At 31.0% G+C, this 20195-nt stretch overlaps 1 protein-coding gene and 1 non-coding gene across 3 annotated transcripts; one reads left to right on the forward strand and one right to left on the reverse strand.

Annotated features, from left to right (window-relative positions):
* Nucleotides 1-537: 537 nt before the first annotated feature.
* Nucleotides 538-645, forward strand: LOC112753098 (small nucleolar RNA R71). The gene has a single exon (XR_003177497.1). It is a non-coding gene; the product is annotated as a small nucleolar RNA R71 (small nucleolar RNA).
* A 4921-nt stretch (nucleotides 646-5566) lies between these two features.
* Nucleotides 5567-9665, reverse strand: LOC112750446 (uncharacterized). Of its 2 annotated transcripts, none has more exons than XM_025799180.3 (5): nucleotides 9211-9665; nucleotides 8259-8316; nucleotides 7959-8042; nucleotides 7734-7875; nucleotides 5567-5995 (listed from the first exon to the last, which is right to left on the reverse strand). In XM_025799180.3, exons 1-5 carry the CDS (start codon nucleotides 9566-9568, stop codon nucleotides 5717-5719), a joined length of 921 nt encoding a protein of 306 aa, XP_025654965.1. In that variant the 5' UTR covers nucleotides 9569-9665; the 3' UTR covers nucleotides 5567-5716. The 2 variants fall into 2 exon arrangements, with proteins under 2 accessions (XP_025654965.1, XP_025654963.1); XM_025799178.3 differs by having other exon boundaries at nucleotides 8259-8325.
* Between the last annotated feature and the right edge of the window lie 10530 nt (nucleotides 9666-20195).

The following is a 20195-nucleotide window of genomic DNA, read 5'->3' on the forward strand; positions in this document are numbered from 1 at the left end:
GTTAGAGTTATCTCTCCAACCTTGGTTGGAGTTGTCTTGCCATCCATGGCTATTGTTGCCACCTTGGTTGTAGTTGCCGCCTTGTTGATTGTATCCTTGATTCGGGCAGTCATAGAAGTTGTGAGTGGCTGCCACAGTGTTGTCTTCCTGGAGCTGTGGGCATTCATCAGTATAATGACTATAATCAGCACAGATCCCGCATACTCTTTGTGGAACTAACTGTTAGCTCTGTTGTGGTGAAGGCTGAGCTTGTTGTGCTTGTTGTTGATTCAACTGCATCTACTTCAGTAGGTTGGTCATTTCACATATACTCTGGGTAAGAGCAGTAGTCTCTTTGCTAGTGGAAATCTCTGCAACAGCTTTGGGATTGTGCCTCTGTCTGTGGTTCCTAGTGGACTCAGCTAAGTCGATGATCAGCTGCCATGCTTCATCTGCGGTTTTGTACTTTTTCAGAGAACCATTACTGGAACCTTCCAGTGTAGTCTCATCCTGGGGGTTCATGCCTTGGGTGAAGTAACTGATCAATACTAGTTTACCAATCATGTGATGGGGACATGCGTCCAGGAGATTGTTGAAGCGCTCCCAATATTCAAAGAGAGTCTCTGATTCACCTTGAACAATGCAGGAGATCTCTTTTCTCAGTCTATCTGTAACTTCAGCTGGGAAGTATTTTTCCAAAAATTCTCTCCTGAGTGTATCCCAGTTGGTAACAGTTGCTTCAGGTTGGGAGTAGTACCACTCCCTCGCCTTTTCCTCAAGAGAGAACGGAAAAGCGGTTAACAGGATATAAGTTTCATCTGCACCATGACGCCTAACAGTAGAACAGGTTGTCTGGAAATCCCTAAGGTGCTTGATAGGCTCTTGAGCAGGTAAGCCATGAAACTTGGACATCAAGTTGATCAGTGCGGTTTTTAGTTCAAAATCTACAGCTACAATTGGGTGATGTACTTGATATGGCTGCAGTGTAAAATCTGGGGCTCCTGCTTCCTGGAGAGTGATTCTCCTAGGTTCTGCCATGTTTCCTGCACGTAAATCAACTGGATCAGTAGTAAATGAGCTTGTCTTGCTCTCAGATGGCGGTTCAGATTCGCCCTTAGATGAGACTGGTGAATTGATAATAACCACTTCACCACCCTCGGAGGCTAACCGACGTCGAGTTCGTCTAATATGTGAAAGAGTTCTTTCAATTTCAGGATCAAATGGAACTAAACTCGGATCAGACAATGAACGCATCATTCAATAAGAAAGACATGTAACTCATGGTAACAGAAATAAAAAAAATAAAATATGCAAATAAAATAAAATATATACACTAATTAATAATTTATCACACTATTGCAACTCCCCGGCGATGGCGCCAAAAATTGATGCGTGGCAGAAGTTAACCAATTTAGAGATTTCAATTAAGAGACAGCGTTGCACGTATAGCTCTTAACCAGCTAAAATCTGCCTCACCAATTTAAAAAGGGTTGTCACAAATTTTAGAAATAAAATACTGGGAGTATGAGTCCCAGGTCGTCTCCCAACGAGTTGCAGAAAAGAGTGCTAATTTATTAATCAGAAAATTCCCAGAAAGTTGAGGGTGATGATGAGTAATTAAAATAATTGTAAATTGAGGCAATAAAAATAAACTAAAAATAACTATTGATATTCTGAATAAAAGGCCTTGACTGGGGGAATAATTAAGTGGAACTTCTATCCTTGTTGGGATCTTCTCAAGTGTGGTGTAAAAAAGTTGTTGTTCTCACTCAATTTTTCCTTACTAAATAAGAAAAGATATGGTGATTGAACTAACTCTTACCCTCAGATCCTAGCCCTCTCCCTTGGGGAGGTCTAGTGTTAGTAAGTATGAAGTTAGCTAACAACGTCCAGATTAACCAAGCACTTGAGCATTCCAACTCAAGTATCACCTCTTAATCAACCCCCATGTCAAGTAGAAATTCTACTCCATTGACATGAAATTAATAATCATAAAAATATGAGAAGACGTAATTGATTAAAATAAAATAGAGAATTAAAATTAATTAAAATAAAAATAACTTTATATATTAATAAATTCAAAATGTAACATACTTAATTGAATAGGGTCAATGGGTAACTAATTAAATATAAAGAAACAAGGAAACAAACTAAAGTAATGTCTTCAACGGAGGTAATGACTTTCAGCATCCAAAAATCCAAGCAAAAATATAAACTATCAATGCAACTCTAAAAACTCAGATCTGAAACTAAGTGTAATCCTAATGTGATGAATCTCAATGTGTGTGGATGCGTGTTGAGTCTCTGCATGTTCCCTAGGTTTAATCTGTGTTTCTGGGCCAAAAACTGGGTCAAAAAGCAGCCCGAAATCGCCCCCAGCGTATTCTGTTATTTTTGCAGATCGCGCAGGTCACGCGTACGCGTTGTCCACGCGTTCGCGTCAGTCAGTGATTTTTCTTGTCACGCGTTCGCGTCGTTCACGTGTTCGCGTCACTCGTGCAGACTCCAATCCACGCGTTCGCATCAGGCACGCGTCCGCGTCGCTGTGAATTCTTCACTTCGCGCGTTCGCGTGGGCCATGCGCTCGCGTCATTGCTCGCTGGTCATCTCCTTAGTTTCTTGTGTTCCTTCCATTTTTGCAAGCCTCCTCTCCAATTTCTAAGCCATTCATGCCCTATGAAGCGTGAAACACTTAACACACAAATCACGGCATCGAATGGGATAAAGGAAAATTTACATAATTAAAAATCTCTAGGAAGCAAGTTTTCAACCATGGAGTGATTTTGCGAAGGAATTGTAAATACATGCTTATCATATCAATAAGTGGGTAAAGATTTGATAAAATCACACAATTAAACACAATATGAATCATAAAATAATGATTTATCAAGGATTCTGAGACGAAATACGTGGCCGCAAACAGCTCGTCAATCGAAGCTCCATATCGGAAGTTAGAAGGATTTGAAATTGAGAATGAATTTTGGGGGTTAGGGTTGCTCTTCAATTTCTTCCTCAGCGTGTTTTTGCTGAATGGAGGGGATGAGTTGCTGGGTTTGCTATTTATATGTTGGGCCTTGGACCTGGTTCAACCCGATTCGGCCCGTTAACCTGATTTTGGATCAAAATCTTTAAAATTAATGTTAAAAATTTGTATTTTAATTATTTTTACATTTTTAAACTATAAAATTTACTTTTTCTATTTTTTTAAATAATAATTAATTTATTAATTAATTATTTATTTATTTTGCGAAATTTACAACAAATATTTATTTGATTTGTTTAATTGAAAATTATGGTGTAATTGATTTTGCTATAAAGTCTTAGATTTGGCTTTGGTATTAATGCCGATTTAATTGAAAAAGAATCAACCATTAAGAGTAAGATACCAAGAGAATATGAAAGAGATTGTTACTACCAAATATAAAAGGAAACACAATCATTATAATTATGAGAGAGATTGGACAGCAATGACTAGTGTAAGTGGTTTCATTGTGTTTAAAAATAATCAACTAACAAAAACAAAATTTGAAGAAAATATAGAAACGTTTGTTGCTGCATATAGAAAGGAAAGTATCATATCATTAAGAAGAAAGATTAGCTGCAATGGCTAAGAACATTGAATTTTTTATATAAGAAGAAGAATCAGGTTTCAAGAAATTTAAGGAGAAAATTTAGAAAACAAAGACAACACGTTGAATATCATTCTTCTTCACTTTAGTCTCAATTTAATACATTTAGTTTTAGTTTAAATCTTCCTAGTATACAAAAGGCTTATGATTCAGTGAGAGACTATTTGAAAAAGCCTAAGAACGAAAAATTATAAACTAGAAAGATTAGCCAACACAACTTCAGATTAAGTTTGAGTCTTCGTCATTGGTTTTTGTTTGGTCTTGGCGTTTGTTTGTAAAGATCAGAATTGTAGTTTCGTTTGTGTTGGTGTAGAACCGATTTGATTTGTTTATTTTTGTCTTGGTCTTAATTTTGGTATTGGTGATTGTAATCTTAAAATTGATATAGTGAAATTTCGCCATTATTGTGGTGGATATTGAAAATATATTTCATTACACTTTGAGGTTGAACTAGGATACATGCTGGTGTTATTCTCTTTACTTTTTCCTCTTTTATCTTCTCCTGTTGCAAGGGTCTAAAACAAAAAAAAAATTTGTTTACTAAGATTCATGTTTAAATTTCAAAATAGTTCCTTGATTCAAACCCCTACTTTCTCAAGGCATATAAAACCTTCATTTTTAAACAGGAGTCACCTTGTCCTTCGAGAAAATAGACAGGGTCGAGTTAGATCTTTACTCTAAAAAAAATAATTATTGATTTGGTAGTAACATAACCATAAAATAGATACAACCTATCAGTCAATAAGTATCAAACAATTAATTGAGAGATAAAGTCAGAGAGGTTACAAATATAATTTTTTAAAATCTTGTTCCATTAGGTTCAACATATCTTCATCTGGAATAAGCCAATAGACATAAACATGTTCAGCTTTAGCACCATTCTTGGCTAGTAGATCTTCATCAAGTTCGCTACTCTCTGAATGAAAGAAAACTTGATTAACCAATTTCTTTGCTTGAGCTCAAAGATTTTCTTAAGAACTCTTGTCTCAATATGATCTGTTGCAAGATGCCAAATTTTAACCAAATTGAATGTTTCAACACAGTTAGTTTCACATTCAACCATCTAAATCCTGCTTCACAAACTTTTATAAGACCCCACCAAATTCTAAACAATTCAGCTTTCAAGGCATTGATTTCTGAAACACGTCCAAAGGGTCCTTGCAACCATCTTTCCAAGTTATCGCATATAACATAACCAAAGCCTACCACACTCCAATCCACAAATACACTTTCATCACAATTCAACTTGACATATTCCTCTTTAGGCCGTCTAAGTAAAATTTGAAGTAGTCACAACTTTAAGAACAAAAAAAGCTACAAAACTCTTCTTTTACAATATCAAAAAATAAACATTGAAACTCTCTTGAAAGAGTGGATGGTTACAAATTAAGCTTATGAATCAAACTTTGTGTATCTCACAAATTTGTGTAAAATCACTTTGTAAATATGTAGAAATCAGTATGTATGAATTTAGAAAAGTCTTGATTAATTTATTATATAACTCATTTTCCTATATTTATAGGCCTCCAAAAACTTTGTATCAATTGTAAAGTTGGTAGAAATGAGCCATTTGTCATACCCATTTGACTATAAGAGAATCGTATCTCTAAGACTCTAACTAACCGTTATAAGCTGAAATTTGAATTCTTAGCTTGAAGAATCGATTTTCTAAACTTAGAATAACATTTATTATGTAAATAAGAGAATCTTATCTCTAATTTAGAAAATTCCTATTTCTTGAAAACAATTGGAGAATCATATCTCCACTAGAGAATAATTTCTCTAGCTATGTTGTCATGTTTAGTGATTTAATCATATTTCATTTATATATTTTTGATATATATTCAAATGGAACAAAAGCCCGGAAGCGAAGCTAGAAATATAATTTCTGGAGGGAGTCTCATGAAAGAAAGCCCTGCACCATACATAATGGAGCCATATAATAATAAGAGAAGAAGAAAATTGACCCTATATATGAAGCCCAATAAAATGCAGCAAACAAAACAATGTATCTTTCATGCTACACATGTTTGGAAAACTTATTAATATATATACCTTGTAATAAAATTCAAAATAATTAAACAATAAAGTAAAAGTTCCAAGTTAATTTAAATATGTCTCCAAGATCTTTCTGCTAGCCTTACACATTGATTGTGTCTATAACAATCCAAAAGATGATCGTTGGTTAACCCTGCAGCCTGCATGAAAGAGTAGACTATGACTGGACTCAAGAATCTGAATCCACGCTTTATGAGATCCTTGCTTATCGTATCTGCTTTGGGAGTCCTTGGTGGAACATCTCTTGGCAATTTGTATTTGTTGTTTAATGGCTTGTGATTTACATGACCCCATATGTAACTACTGAATGATCCACGTTCCTTCACAATCTGTGGAGAATCAAAAGCAGAATAACTATAAATGTAAATTCATCAAATCAAAGTAATTGAAGATATTATTTGTCTTCACATGAATTTAACAAATTACATTTAAACATATTTATGGCATTATACAGGGAAAACAAAAAAAAAAAGAAATTCACTTCTAGAATAGGTTCTCCATTTTTTTTTTTCAAGATTATTTTATTATACTATAAGACCTTATAGTTTGACTTAATTTTTAATTATGCTTCTTTAATTTAATTTAATATTTTTCATCAAGTTATCTTGAATAAAATTTTGTAATCTAATGGTTGAAACAACCAAATATTACAACTTTTTAAATTTTTTTTATATAATTTCCCCTAAAATAGTCATGAAATACTACCAAAACGTATCAAAGCACCAAGTGAAAATATGAAAAATAATTATTCTTAAGAATTTGGAAATAAAAAATATAGGATAAATTATTAATATGGTATTCAAAAATTTATATTATTGTCAAAAATAATTCTTAAAGATACAAATAACATATAAGCCATTGAATAATTTGAAAATGCAACATAACTAACCAATAGATATTATATTTTTTATAAATGGCTGAAAAAGTTTTTGTATTTAGCAAGTAATTTATCCATTTTAAATATAGAGCAAATTTTGATCTCTAAATTTTCTTTTTTATTTTTCAAAAAAGCTTGGTCATTCACTATATTTTTTTATTTTAAAAAAATCACTTGATGTAAAATTACCAAATTTTAAAAATGAAAAGATCATATTTTTAAATAATATTTGTAAAAAATTACATCAAAATCTAATCTCTAAAATTTTTTAATATATATTCGATATCTAGTTATTTTTGTCTCATTTTAAGATTTTCGAAAACTTATTTGTTATTCGTATCTATTGGAATTGTTGATGTCAGTGATTGTGAACTTTTGTGTACCATTTTAGTAGTTTACCCTAAAAATATATAATTAACAATTTGATTTAATTACTTTGTCTATCTCTATAGTTTTTTACCAAATTTGTATTTAAGTCTCCATAGTTTAAAAGCTTTTAATAGGTCCCTATGTCATTTTGAATTTTGTAATTAGGTCTATATTATATTAATAGAATATTTTTTAAAAAAATATATGGTCAAAGATCTAATTATATCCTTAATTGTAGATTTTTTTAATTTGCAAAAAAATATTTTATTAATTCTTATATTTTTTAATATAGCAAGGATCTAATTACAAAATTAAAAATAGTGTAGAGATATAATTAAAAGTTTTTAAAATATAAGTATTCAATTACAAATTTAGTAAAACTATAACATTAACAGAATAATTAAACATAATTTATTTCAATTAGAAGAAGGTTCACTAAAGCAATCATTAGTAGTCATAGTAGTGGTTTTAGTAATTTAAAAGTGAAAGTAAAAGATAATATGAATAAGAAGATCATAATAAAGAAAAAAATATTTTTGAAAGAAAAAATTTAATTTTGATTAAAGGACAAAAATAAAACGAAATAAAATATTTTGGACAAAAATAAGACTCCGCACTATAGATAAAGTTATAATTTAACCGAAATATTAGAGAATAAAATAATATTTTATCCATTAAAATCATAAAATGATAATGAGAAGAAGTGTTAATTATTGTAAGGATATATGAATAATTTTTCTTTTTTAATGGCACAATCACTTTGTACTTTATCGAGAATAAAATCTAAAATTTGCATAGATCGGGGGTTGATTTGTACTAGCCTTGATGATGCATTTGGCATTGTCTACAATGCACCTAACTCTGCATTCCGCTGAGAAAGTTGCTTTGTTTGAAGCTATCTCCCTGATTTCGGTCTCCTCCATCTTGGCAACAATATTAGGATCAAATCCACCAAAAACTGCTCTGTTTTTTGCAATCATTAATTATATAGACAAGTTAGTGTAATTAAGAATCAAACAGCACATGCATACATACAAATCATTTACCTAAGAATTTCCCTTCTTTTCAGAATTTCTGTCCAATTGTAATCCATAAGCAACCCTGACAATACAAGCAGCTCGAACAATTTGCTGTGTCCATGATTCAAGAAATTAAGAATTTTGTATGAAGAACCATGTGTGAGTTGTTTTAGAAGTCCGGTGAGTTGTAGAAATAGCATTTACAAGCAGCTACAACGGTTACAAATTTTGCTCTTCCCCTAACTTCACTTAAAAATTAAAAAAAAAAAAAAAATTCCCTTTTTGAAAGACACAAAAGTTGTAGCATAATGCAGAAATGCTACTTACTTGTCATCATAGGTTGGAACTCCCCACCACACATCATGAAATTCTATGTAAGCCTTATCTGCACAAGCTAAGATCTCTATATTAATTCCGATCTTGCTTCTCTTGGCGAAAATATTAAACCAAAAAAAATAAAAAAAAAAACCAAAGTAAAAGATTATTAAGATGTATCTGGTTTGTGTTTTTATTTTTTTTATTTTTAGTATTTTTTATTTTTTTGATTTTATAAAAAAAATAACAAAAATAATAAAATTATATTTTCTCTATTTACCTCATATTTTTTTTATTCTTCACAAAATTTTAAAAATAAAAATAAAAAATAAAAATGTAAGTCAAATGCATCTTTACTTTTTCTTCTTGAATAAACATATATGTTTTGGTCAAAATCTCCAAATTAGGTGGCATAATAAAGCATTGCAAGAGTTTAGTTATTTCAAAGTAAAACACTAACTCCTTGTTTGGACATCATTATTTTGGTAAAAAAATATATATTTTAATAAAATTTTTTTTTATTTTTTAATGTGTTTGACAAATTTTTAATAGTAAAAGTAAAAGTATTAGAAAAATAAAAAAAATATATTTTTTTGAAAAATTGTAATTTATATTTTTTTTAAAAGATCTTTTTTCCTTAAAAAAATATTTTTCATATAATAAATAAACAAAAAAATACTTTTATATTGTTATATCCAAACATAATTGATAAATAAAAAGATCTTTTTGAATGAAATATCTAAACATAAAATTACTTTTACTTTTCTATAAGATCTTTTAAAAAAATAACTCGAAAAAAGATTTTAAACAAGCCTAAGGCAATAATAAAACTATTAGTAAAATATTTATAAATTGAAAACTAGATGTCATCAGTTTTGAAGTATCCGTGCAACAAATTAAATTAAACGAAATGAAAGAGAATATTAAATCAAATAAGCTAAAGAATGAAATTGATCTATCATACCACAGTTGTTTGTGATCCAGTTGCACCTTTTCAATTCACCAGATTCATTCTTATTGATCTGTTGTGGTGGACTTAGCTGAACTTCATGTTCATTAATTACCATTCTTTGGTATGGAGAAGCCAAATGCAGAGTCAATGAAATATTCTCATCAAGTAGGGACAAAGAATCATCTGAGTTTTGTGATGACAACAACGATGGAGATGGAGAAGAGCTTCTCTGAAGCTTAATTGGGTGCACTTTGTTGTGGTGTTTGGGGAAAAATCTTTGGTGGTTCAACAATGATTTCTGTGACTCTTTGTTACTACTATTATTGCTCTTCTCCATTAGATTTCCATTCACATTATTTGCTTTGGACATAGTTGACAATAAGAGAGGACAAAAACAGGCTTACTATTATAAGTAGGAATGAGTTATGTTGTTCACTAAATTGGTATTCATAAAACGTAGGGATTTGACTAAAGAGTGCAACACCAAGCAGAAGCAATATTCTTATTAAGTTGGTTGGTGAAATGTGAATTTCAAGTTTATGAAACAATTTTAAATTTTTAATTGCTTCTTACTTCTTAAGAAATATATATTGGGCTAGACATTTTTCCGAAATGAAGATTTAAATATTGAGAAAAAATAGTTAAGGTTATCTTATTATTTAATTTAATATTTATTATTTTTTATATATAATATTTATAATTATATATTTATTATATCTAAAATTATATAATTATAATAATTAATAAATACTAAATAAAATAATTTTAAATTGATTGAACTGATCTTTTATTATCTTTAAAACATTATTGATTTGAGAAACAAGATTCTACTAATACAAGTGATTCTATATTTAAAATTCAAACTAAATGATTGAATAAGAGAGAGAAATCTCTGTCATTCTAGTATATAAAGTGAATTCTATAATACTTATTATAGGATGCTTTTTGTTTTAATTTATTTTTATATTTTTAAAATTAAATATTAATTTTTAATTTTTTTAATAAGTTAGACGTTACTTTTAGACATTGGCAAACTTAAAACTTTATCAATGTTAATTTCATCACTGATATTTTCTAGTTACAAAACAAAAATGAGAAAAACAGCTTACCAAATTCGTTGGACTGCTCTTCTTGCCGAATGCATACACATAAAAGTACTAACAAAATTTAACGAATATTTGTTTATTATTTCATTTATGAATTACGAAGACAGGTAAAAGCTTACGAATTGAGTAACTCGATTTTGTTTCCTTCAAACTTAGCTGGTTTGTATTGCAAGAAAACTCATCACAATATTAGGGAATGAGATATTTATATTAGTAATAAAGATGTCAATTTAGGAAGAACTATTTGTATATTATATATAAAAATCATATCATATCAATTATACTACATGAACAATAAAAATTAACAAATCAGATATTAATATAAACAGGCCTACTAATCTACTATACATACAAGTCTTTTTGGCTTACAAATTCTACAAGTTGGCCCAAATCCAACAAAAACAACGTGCACCACACTTCCCATACTCGAGCGTAAAAACCACGCGCCTTACTCAACCATTTCGTCTTTCCAAAGCGCGCTCATTATGAAAGACTCTTCCTTTTCTTCCTCAATCAATACCCAAACCCTCGAGATTCAAGCCACGTTCAAAACCAAACAAAGTTCTGAAGAAACCGTCTAACTCCTCACGAAAAGTAGAAGAAATCAAGAAGAAAACATACAAATCTCCATCAAAAAAGACCAAAAAGAAGGAACAAACATTATTGAAGGTACTATTTCATTTTTTTCTAGGTTTTTCACATTTCTGTTTCTGATTTCGAAATCGAAGCACTATATCGTCGTATTTCTCTCTCTGTTTCACTATTCTTGGTTTAGATCTCATATTACTGTTCTGATGAAACTCTTCAAGTCGTTTACGCTGTTTTACGTACTTCTAGTGAAATAATTTTTGGGTGTATACATACAAACTCTGTTTTGTGCATGTTTGGATTTTTTTAAGTAGGTTTGTATACATATAAACTCTGTATGATGCATTTCTTGGTGTATATATCAGTATTGAATGTGACTGGTGCTTCTAGTGGCATTTTGAACTTAAATATTATTTTGAACTCGTATAATGTCGTTTTATGCATGTTTGGTTGAGTTGAATATGATTTTGAACTCATTTAATTTCGTTTAATTGAAAAATCAAAATGTGTATAGGACTGGATTTGGGTGTATGTGCCTGGTATTTAGGTGTACGTGACTAGTTTTTGGGTGTATGTCTCTGATATTTGGGTATATATTTTATGTATTGACAGTATTTCTTTTTTCTTGCAGTAAAAATGACAACCAAGAATCAAGGTGGAAAAAAATACAATGTAAGCGCATATATATATCTTAGAACAAGTCAAGTTTTCCTAATACAAATATAGGTTATTTAAATGAGACTAATTTTGCTTTGTTTACAGCAAACCAAAGACTTGAAGTGTGCCACCAGACTATTGAGTAAAAATTTTGAAAAGATGAGCAAGCCAAAGAAAGCGATCATTCGTTCGTGAATTAGGTTTTGGTTGACTCATGCACATCCTGCCAATGAATGTGCTTTACAAACTATTAAAGGAGTTGGCTAACTCCTTTAAATTGGGCAAAAACACACTGAAAACAAGCTATGGTTCCTTTAAAGTTAAACCCAAAATAATAGGGGCTGCCCTTAGCCTTAATGCATCAGGTAACTGATTACAGAAAATCTTTATAGTTCCATTTTCTGTAATATATTCTTCGTAATATCTTATTCTGATCTCATGTAATCAAGTAATAAATTTAGGTGTATATGAGTCATATTTGGGTAAATATGAGTGATATTTGGGTGTATTTCAAGTAATAAATTATTTTTTTTTTGTAGGAGATCTACTTCCTGATAAAGTGAGTTATAAGAATATTTCTAACGAGAAGAACTGATTTTTAGAAGGTTCCAGGGCAACACTCTAAAGAAGCTGACCGATGACATGATGAGTATTGGTGTTGAAAATGAACAAGATTGCCTGATGTTCAAGAGGATTTTTATCCTCTATATTCAGATGGCGTTCTTGTTGCCAACTAAAATAAGCAAAGTATCTCCCGTGCACATAGCTCCAATTTTTGAGATGAAGAAAATAACGGAGGGTAACTGGGGAGCCCATGTGCTGAATTTCATCATCAAAGGCATAACAAATTACCGTTTGAAAAAGAAAAAATCAATCGAAGGTTGCCTCTATGCCTTGATGATAATCTATTTCCATCTGGCAAAAAACAAGGACAAGAAAGGAGAAGAAAACCCTGGATTGCCCTGGGTAGCAACTGGAATAGAGAGCAGCTGGTTACCAGGATGAGAGCAGAGATAGATGGTCATATGGTAAGCGAACAGAATACCTTCTCTAATTTGGGTGTGTTTTATTTATGTAGATGCTGTAAACTAACATTTCTACTATTTCAAGGCATCGTCAAGATGGCAGAAACAAAAAAGAAATTGAAAGAAATGAAAAAAAAGAAAAGAAAGAAGAAAAGAAAAAAACAAAAAAAGAAGCCAAGCTCATCGTCTGAGAGTGATCCATCAGAGACTGAAATTAATTTTTCCTCTGAGTCTGAGTCGGAAGAAGACTCAGAGGAACCTAGAAGGAAACAACCCAAAAGGACGGCCAAAAAGTAAGTTGTATTTTTGGGTTTATTTTGTCAGTTTTAGTGTATTATTTCCTAATGATTGTTTGCTTTCCAAAATAGAATCCAGAAAGAGGAAGTAGATTTTAGAGGATTCCAATTCAGAAAGCAAAAGTGAATCCAATGATGAGTAAGATTCTGAAATTATCATCACTTTCTTTCCTGTTTCTACCAAAATTTAATGTATTAATAGAGGGTTTCTCATTTAATTTCAGGAGTGAAGAATCATTACCAATTAAAAAACAAAAATCAAAGAAAAAAATTCACACTCCTGCCAAAAAGTATGCCCTATTTTTTAGAGTATCTCATCATCAATATTGTTGTATTTGTCTGATTCATAATTTTTTGATTTTCAAGACACAATACAAAAAAAGAAAGCACATAATTGAGGATTCATCTTCAGAAGAAGAAATTCATTCCTATGATGGGTAAGATACTTTCTAAAGCTATCTTACACTCTGTAATCAAAACTATATTTTGTTAACATGTACTTTTGAATGTACTGTCAGAACTGAAATTGGAACTAAAATAATAGAAGAATTTTAAGACAATCAAAAAAGAAGAAAATAAATGAAGAGGCTGCTGCACATTTATTTTCTTCTTTTTTGATTGTCTTAAAAATTCTTCTATTATTTTAGTTCTAATTTCAGTTCCAACAGTACATTCAAAAATACATGTTAACAAAATATTGTTTTGATTACAGAGTGTAAGATAGCTTTAGAAAGTATCTTACCCATCATAGTAATGAATTTCTTCTTCTGAAGATGAATCCTCAATTATGTGCTTTCTTTTTTTTGGATTGTGTCCTGAAAATCAAAAAATTATGAATTAGACAAATACAACAATATTGATGACGAGATACTCTCGAAAATAGTGCACACTTTTTGGCGGGAGTGTGAATTTTTTCTTTGATTTTTGTTTTTTAATTGGCAACGATTCTTCACTCCTTAAATTAAATGAGAAACCCTCTATTAATACATTAAATTTTGGTAGAAACAGGAAAGAAAGTGATGATAATTTCAGAATCTTACTCATCATTGGATTCACTTTTGCTTTGTGAATTGGAATCCTCTAAAATTTGCTTCCTCTTTCTGGATTCTATTCTGGAAAGCAAATAATCATTAGGAAAAAACACCCTAAAACTGACAAAATAGACCCAAAGAAACAATATACTTTTTGGCCGTCCTTTTGGGTTGTTTCCTTCTAGGTTCCTTTGAGTCTTCTTGCGACTCAGACTCAAAGGAAAAATCAACTTCAGTCTCTGATGGATCACTCTTAGACAATGAACTTGGCTTCTTTTTTTTTTTCTTTTCTTCTTTCTTTTCTTTCTTTTTCATTTCTTTCAATTTCTTTTTTGTTTCTGCCATCTTGACGATGCCATGAAACAGTAGAAATGTTAGTTTACAGCATCTACATAAATAAAACACACCCAAATTAGAGAAGGTATTCTGTTCGCTTACCATATGGCCATCTATCTCTGCTCTCATCCTTGCAATCAGTTGCTCTCTATTCCAGTTGCTAACCCATGGCAGTCCGGGGTTTTCTTCTCCTTTCTTGTCCTTGTTTTTTGCCAGATGAAAATAGATTATCATCAAGGTATAGAGGAATCCATCGATTGATTTTTTCTTTTTCAGATGGTAATTTGTTTTGCCTTTGATGATGAAATTCAGCACATGGGCTCCCCAGTTACCCTCCGTTATTTTCTTCATCTCAAAAATTGGAGCTGCACGGGAGATACTTTGCTTATTGTAGTTGGCAACAAGAACGCCATCTGAATATAGAGGATGAAAATCCTCTTGAACATCAGGCAATCTTGTTCATTTTCAATACCAGTACTCATCATGTCATCGGTCAGCTTCTTTAGAGTGTTGCCCTGGAACCTTCTAAAAATCAGTTTGTTCTCTTCAGAAAGATTCTTATAACTCACTTTATCAGGAAATAGATCTCCTACAAAAAAGAAAATAATTTATTACTTGAAATACACCCAAATATCACTCATATTTACCCAAATATGACTCATATACACCTAAATTTATTACTTGATTACATGAGATCAGAATAAGATATTACGAAGAATATATTACAGAAAAAGGAACTATAAAGGTTTTCTGTAATCAATTACCTGATGCATTAAGGCTAAGGGCAGCCCCTATTATTTTGGGTTTAACTTTAAAGGAACCATAGCTTGTTTTCAGTGTGTTTTTGCCCAATTTAAAGGAGTTAGCCAACTCCTTTAATAGTTTGTGAGGCACATTCATTGGCGGGATGTGCATGAGTAAACCAAAACCTAATTCACGAACGAACAATCACTTTCTTTGGCTCGCCCATCTTTTCAAATTTTTCACTCAATAGTCTGGTTGCACACTTCAAGTCTTTGGTTTGCTATAAACAAAGCAAAATTAGTGTCATTTAAATAACCTATATTTGTATTAGGAAAAATTAACTTGTTCTAAGATATATATATATATGCACTTACATTGTATTTTTTTCCACCTTGGTTCTTGGTTGTCATTTTTACTGCAAGAAAAAAGAAATACTGTCAATACACAAAAAATACACCCAAATATCAGAGACATACACCCAAAAACCAGTCACGTACACCTAAATACTAGCCATATACCCCCAAATCCAGTCCTATACACATTTTGTTTTTCAATTAAATGAAATTAAATGAGTTCAAAATCATATTCAACTCAACCAAACATGTATAAAATGATATTATACGAGTTCAGAATGATATTTAAGTTTAAAATGCCACTAGAAGCACCAGTCATATTCAATACTGACATATACATCCATAAATACGCCATACAGAGTTTATATGTATACAAACCTAGTTAAAAAAACATCCAAACATGCACAAAACAGAGTTTATATGTATACACCTAAAAATCGTTTCACTAGAAGTACGTAAAACAGCGTAAACGACTTGAAGAGTTTCATCAGAACAGTAATATGAGATCTAAACTAAGAACAGTGAAACAGAGAGAGATATATGACAATATAGTGCTTCAATTTCGAATTCAGAAACAGAAATGTGAAAAACCTAGAAGAAAAATGAAATAGTACCTTGAATAATGTTTGTTCCTTCTTTTTGGTCTTTTTTTTATGGAGATTTGCATGTTTTCTTCTTGATTTCTTCTACTTTTTGCGAGGAGTTGGACGGTTTCTTCAGAACTTTGTTTGGTTTTGAACGTGGCTTGAATCTCAAGGGTTTGAGTATTGATTGAGGAAGAAGAGGAAGAGTCTTTCATAATGAGCGCGCTTTGGAAAAACGAAACTGTTGAGTAAGGCGCGTGGTTTTTAGGCTCGAGTGTGGGAATTGTGGTGTGCGTCGTTTTTGTTGGGTTTGGACCAACTTGTAGAACTTGTAAGCCAAAAAGACTTGTATGTGTAGTAGCCCTATTAATTTATTGTGTTTGTATATTAGACATATTTTAGATATAATATTTATTATCAGTATTTATTTCATACGTATGGCTTTTTAATAAAAAATAATTTTATTTTTTGGATATATTTAGACATATCTAAATACCATCACGTATCAGTATATCTAATCTTATTCTTAACATGTATTCTTAAAATGAGTTTAAAAATAATATATATATATATATATATATATATTAATTATTAAAATAAAAATATTTTAAATAGTTTATATAATTAAAAAAAGACAATATAAATAATTAAAAAATTATTTTCTGTTTTAATATCAACAAAATACGACTAAAATATTATTATAATTTATTTAAAAAATATTTTATATTTCATATATATATCGTACATATTCCCGTATCTTATAAAAATTTTAAATTTGTATCTTTGTATATCGCATATTATATTGTGTTTTGTATTCGTATCAATATCCATGCATCATAGATAATAAAAGTATCTAAAAGGACATAAATACAAAAAGGAAAAGTATAGGTGAACAATAATCCTAGTGAACAATATGAACAATGGGGTTACAAATATAAATTACTTATAAATTTAATTAATGATGTAATTAATTTAATTATAATAATAATCATTTTTTAAAATTTAAAATATTAGATTTTTGAAATAGGGAACTGTAACACGTTTCATATCCTCATACCATATCTCCTCTCTCTTGCAGTGGTCCTTCCCAATAAAGAAGGCTCACTTCCCAGGCCACCCACAGCCCACGCTGCCCCCTATGACAACGTCCGACACCACCGCCATCACTACCGGCGACCACCGTCTCTTCCCTCTCTTCTCTTTTTCTTCCCTGTTTCTCCATTTCTCCTCAATCCCATGTACGTTACCCCTGGTCTCTGTGCAAAGTCCAACCCCGCGCGAGAAACCCCAGTGCAACCCAACAGCGGCTGAGCTCTGTGCCGCTGCAATACCGCCTCTGTTACCCCTCTCTTTCCATTCTTCCCCTTTCACCAACGCAGGTTCCATGCTTTTTCCTGCTCGTGTTATTTCGTTTATTTATTTTAACTAATTTTTAATTCTGCTTTTAGTGTTTAGATTAGGTTTAGATTAATGGATTGATACCTTTTGGATTCCAAAATGTTTGATGGCTAATTTTTCTAGATTGATTGCTGCTTAAATTGAGTTTAAAATCCCTGTTTACATATTGTGCACACCATATGCTCGATGAAATACCTGAGTGAAACTTTTTGTTTAATTCTTATGTTTTGCCAGCATTTGTCTTAAATTTTGTTATCTTTAGGCATTATAATTCAAAATTGTATAATGTTATGCTATTTTTAATGATGTTTAGATTGAGTTTTGACATGGCACTTGATTATTAGTTTTGTTTAAACACCAAATTGGTTTAAAATTTTAAATTTAGTCATTTGATTAGTGTAATTTAAGAAATGCATATCATGTTTAGTTAAGTGAATTGAATGAAACTACCAATTCAGGTATGCTTTAAACATTCCACATGGTTGCCATTAGATTATTTTAAATTCTCATCCTTATGCTTCCATGCCATGCATGCACAAACAAATTTGGTCACAACTCACTTTACAGATGGAAATATATGCTCTAAGTGGAGATGCTGTTCATTTTAGATGCTCACTAAATGTGTTTTTTTGTTTTTGCATTCTTTTTTATTTTTTCACGCTATATAATATTGCTAGAAAATATATGTACAGTTGTGCATAAGATACAATATAGTATTCAAAGGTCCCAAAATTCTAATTAGTAAGTCCATAATACATACAACACTGATTACTACTATAAGAAAAATAAATTAATTAATAAACAAATAAGGAGAAGAAGAAATAAGAGAGGATTGACAAGGAAGGAATTGAAGAAACGAAAATGGAGAATGGGAATGTATCATTCACATCAAAGAAGAAATAATGAGCTTTTTGACTTTTTAAAGCATAGAAATGGACTTGGTTTTAGATTGTGTAGGTGTGATTCAGATGTAGCACATCCATGCATGCTCTATTCAAATACTTAATATAAGCCTAACTAATTAGGTGAGATTTTTTATGAGTACACTTTTCATTGTTATTATTTCTTGTAAGTTATGTATAGTAATAAATTTTTAATGATATTTTTGGAAAAAGTATTAATAAAATCTTTTTAGTTGAAACTTGTTTAATAGTACGGTATCTAATTAGTTTGTGTATGTTTGATTGTAGGTCATAGAATGTACGGATATTACTGGAAGTGATGACACGGATCTTGTTGATGAGGTTTGGTCTCTAGTATATTGCTGTTTTTTCGTGAACTGCATATTTGAATCAACCATTAATCCTCATGTTCATCGAATGATGTATGTTTTGAACTGATTTGCAGTTACCGGATCATAGTTGCCTTGTCGAAGACGAAATACCAAGAGTTGGGATGCGATTTGAGCATTTAAAGCTGGCTTAGGATTTTTATGCAACATATACAAAGAAAGTCGGTTTCGATTCAATAGCGTAGCGGATGGTTATTTGGTACCCAGATGGTTATTTTGTAATAGCCTTGGTGTGGTGTGTATAATTAGTTACAATTATTTTAAACTGGATATTCTATTTAATAGGATAGTGAATGTTTATTTCTATTGTTACCCAGATGGTTATTTTGAATAGTTTGGGTGTAGTGTGTGTGATTCGTTTAAAGTATTATAAACTGGATGTTCGATTTAATAGGAAAGCGAATGGTTATTTTTTTTGTTACCCAGATAGTTATTTCGAATAATCTGGGTGTAGTGTGTGTGATCAGTTGCAAGTATTTTAATATGGATGTTCGATTCAATAGGATAGCGGATGGTTATTTTTACTGGTACCCAGATGGTTATTCGTAATAGTCTTGGTGTATAGTATATGGTCAATTACAAGTAATAAAGGTTGGATGTTCGATTCTATAGGCTATCAGATGGTTATCTCTATTGTCACCCAAATGGTTATTTAGAAGAGTCTTGGTGTAGTGTGTAAATAGTAACAAATAGTAGAGGCTGGATGCTCGATTCCATATGATAGCGGATGGTTATTTTTGTTGGTACTAGATGGTTATTCTTAACTAATAACTTTTACACCTCGCTAATATCTTGAAACAGAATCAAAGTAGTTAGAGAACTAAAAATGTTATTCACCATGGAAATTTATCATTTCTGTTGTAACAAAATTCCACCACGAAAACACGTAAACAATGTGAAAAAGGTATTTGTGGTCTTAAGACTAAGGTCCAATTTGGGTTAACAACTTAAATAAGCTCTTTTGAAAAAAGAGCTTAAAGTAGAAGGACTTTTATTAATAGCAACTTATAAATAAGTTAATTTGTGTTGATTTTTAGTTATAAAAGTACTTATTTTAAAGTTTTAGTGTTTGGATAAATAACTGAAAAAATACAATTTTTTAACATAAGAGAATGGATATTAAAATTCTAATTCATAATAATCTTGATGGCAATACAAAAGAAATTATTGTATAGTTAGTACTTGTTATTTTATTGTGCATGATATGGTAGGTGAAAATAAAAAATGAATCATTATCGTTTGCTTGACTGCCCAGCGAGGAATCTGCTTCACAAAGCCAAACCCAATAGCATCGATCTCTGCTAGCTTCGCATCGGCATTAATTTCTTTTAAGTGGGTTATCATTCCGTGATGTAGCATGGAGAACATCGCGTCTCCACTAATTTCTATTAATAAACACAATACAAATTATGAGTAATAAAAAAGAATAAAAAATTTGTTAATACAAAACACTGCTTACATTTTTTCCCATTAAAATGCTATTGAGCAAGTTAAAGTCAGAGCAGGTTTTTGCCTGTCAGAAAACATTCAAGCATAAGTCTTGATACGAAACACACATTATCATCTAACTATAATTGCAAACACAGCC

Source organism: Arachis hypogaea, chromosome 15 (assembly GCF_003086295.3).
Source record: "Arachis hypogaea cultivar Tifrunner chromosome 15, arahy.Tifrunner.gnm2.J5K5, whole genome shotgun sequence".
Lineage (NCBI taxonomy): Eukaryota > Viridiplantae > Streptophyta > Magnoliopsida > Fabales > Fabaceae > Arachis > Arachis hypogaea.

Coding starts and splice junctions, on each gene's coding strand:
- LOC112750446 (XM_025799178.3), bottom strand. CDS start 9,568: ATGTCCAAAGCAAATAATGTGAATGGAAATCTAATGGAGAAGAGCAAT. Junction 8,043..8,258: donor GTTCCAACCTATGATGACAA/GTAAGTAGCATT, acceptor TCATGGACACAG/CAAATTGTTCGAGCTGCTTG. Junction 5,996..7,733: donor ATGCCAAATGCATCATCAAG/GCTAGTACAAAT, acceptor GATTCTCCACAG/ATTGTGAAGGAACGTGGATC.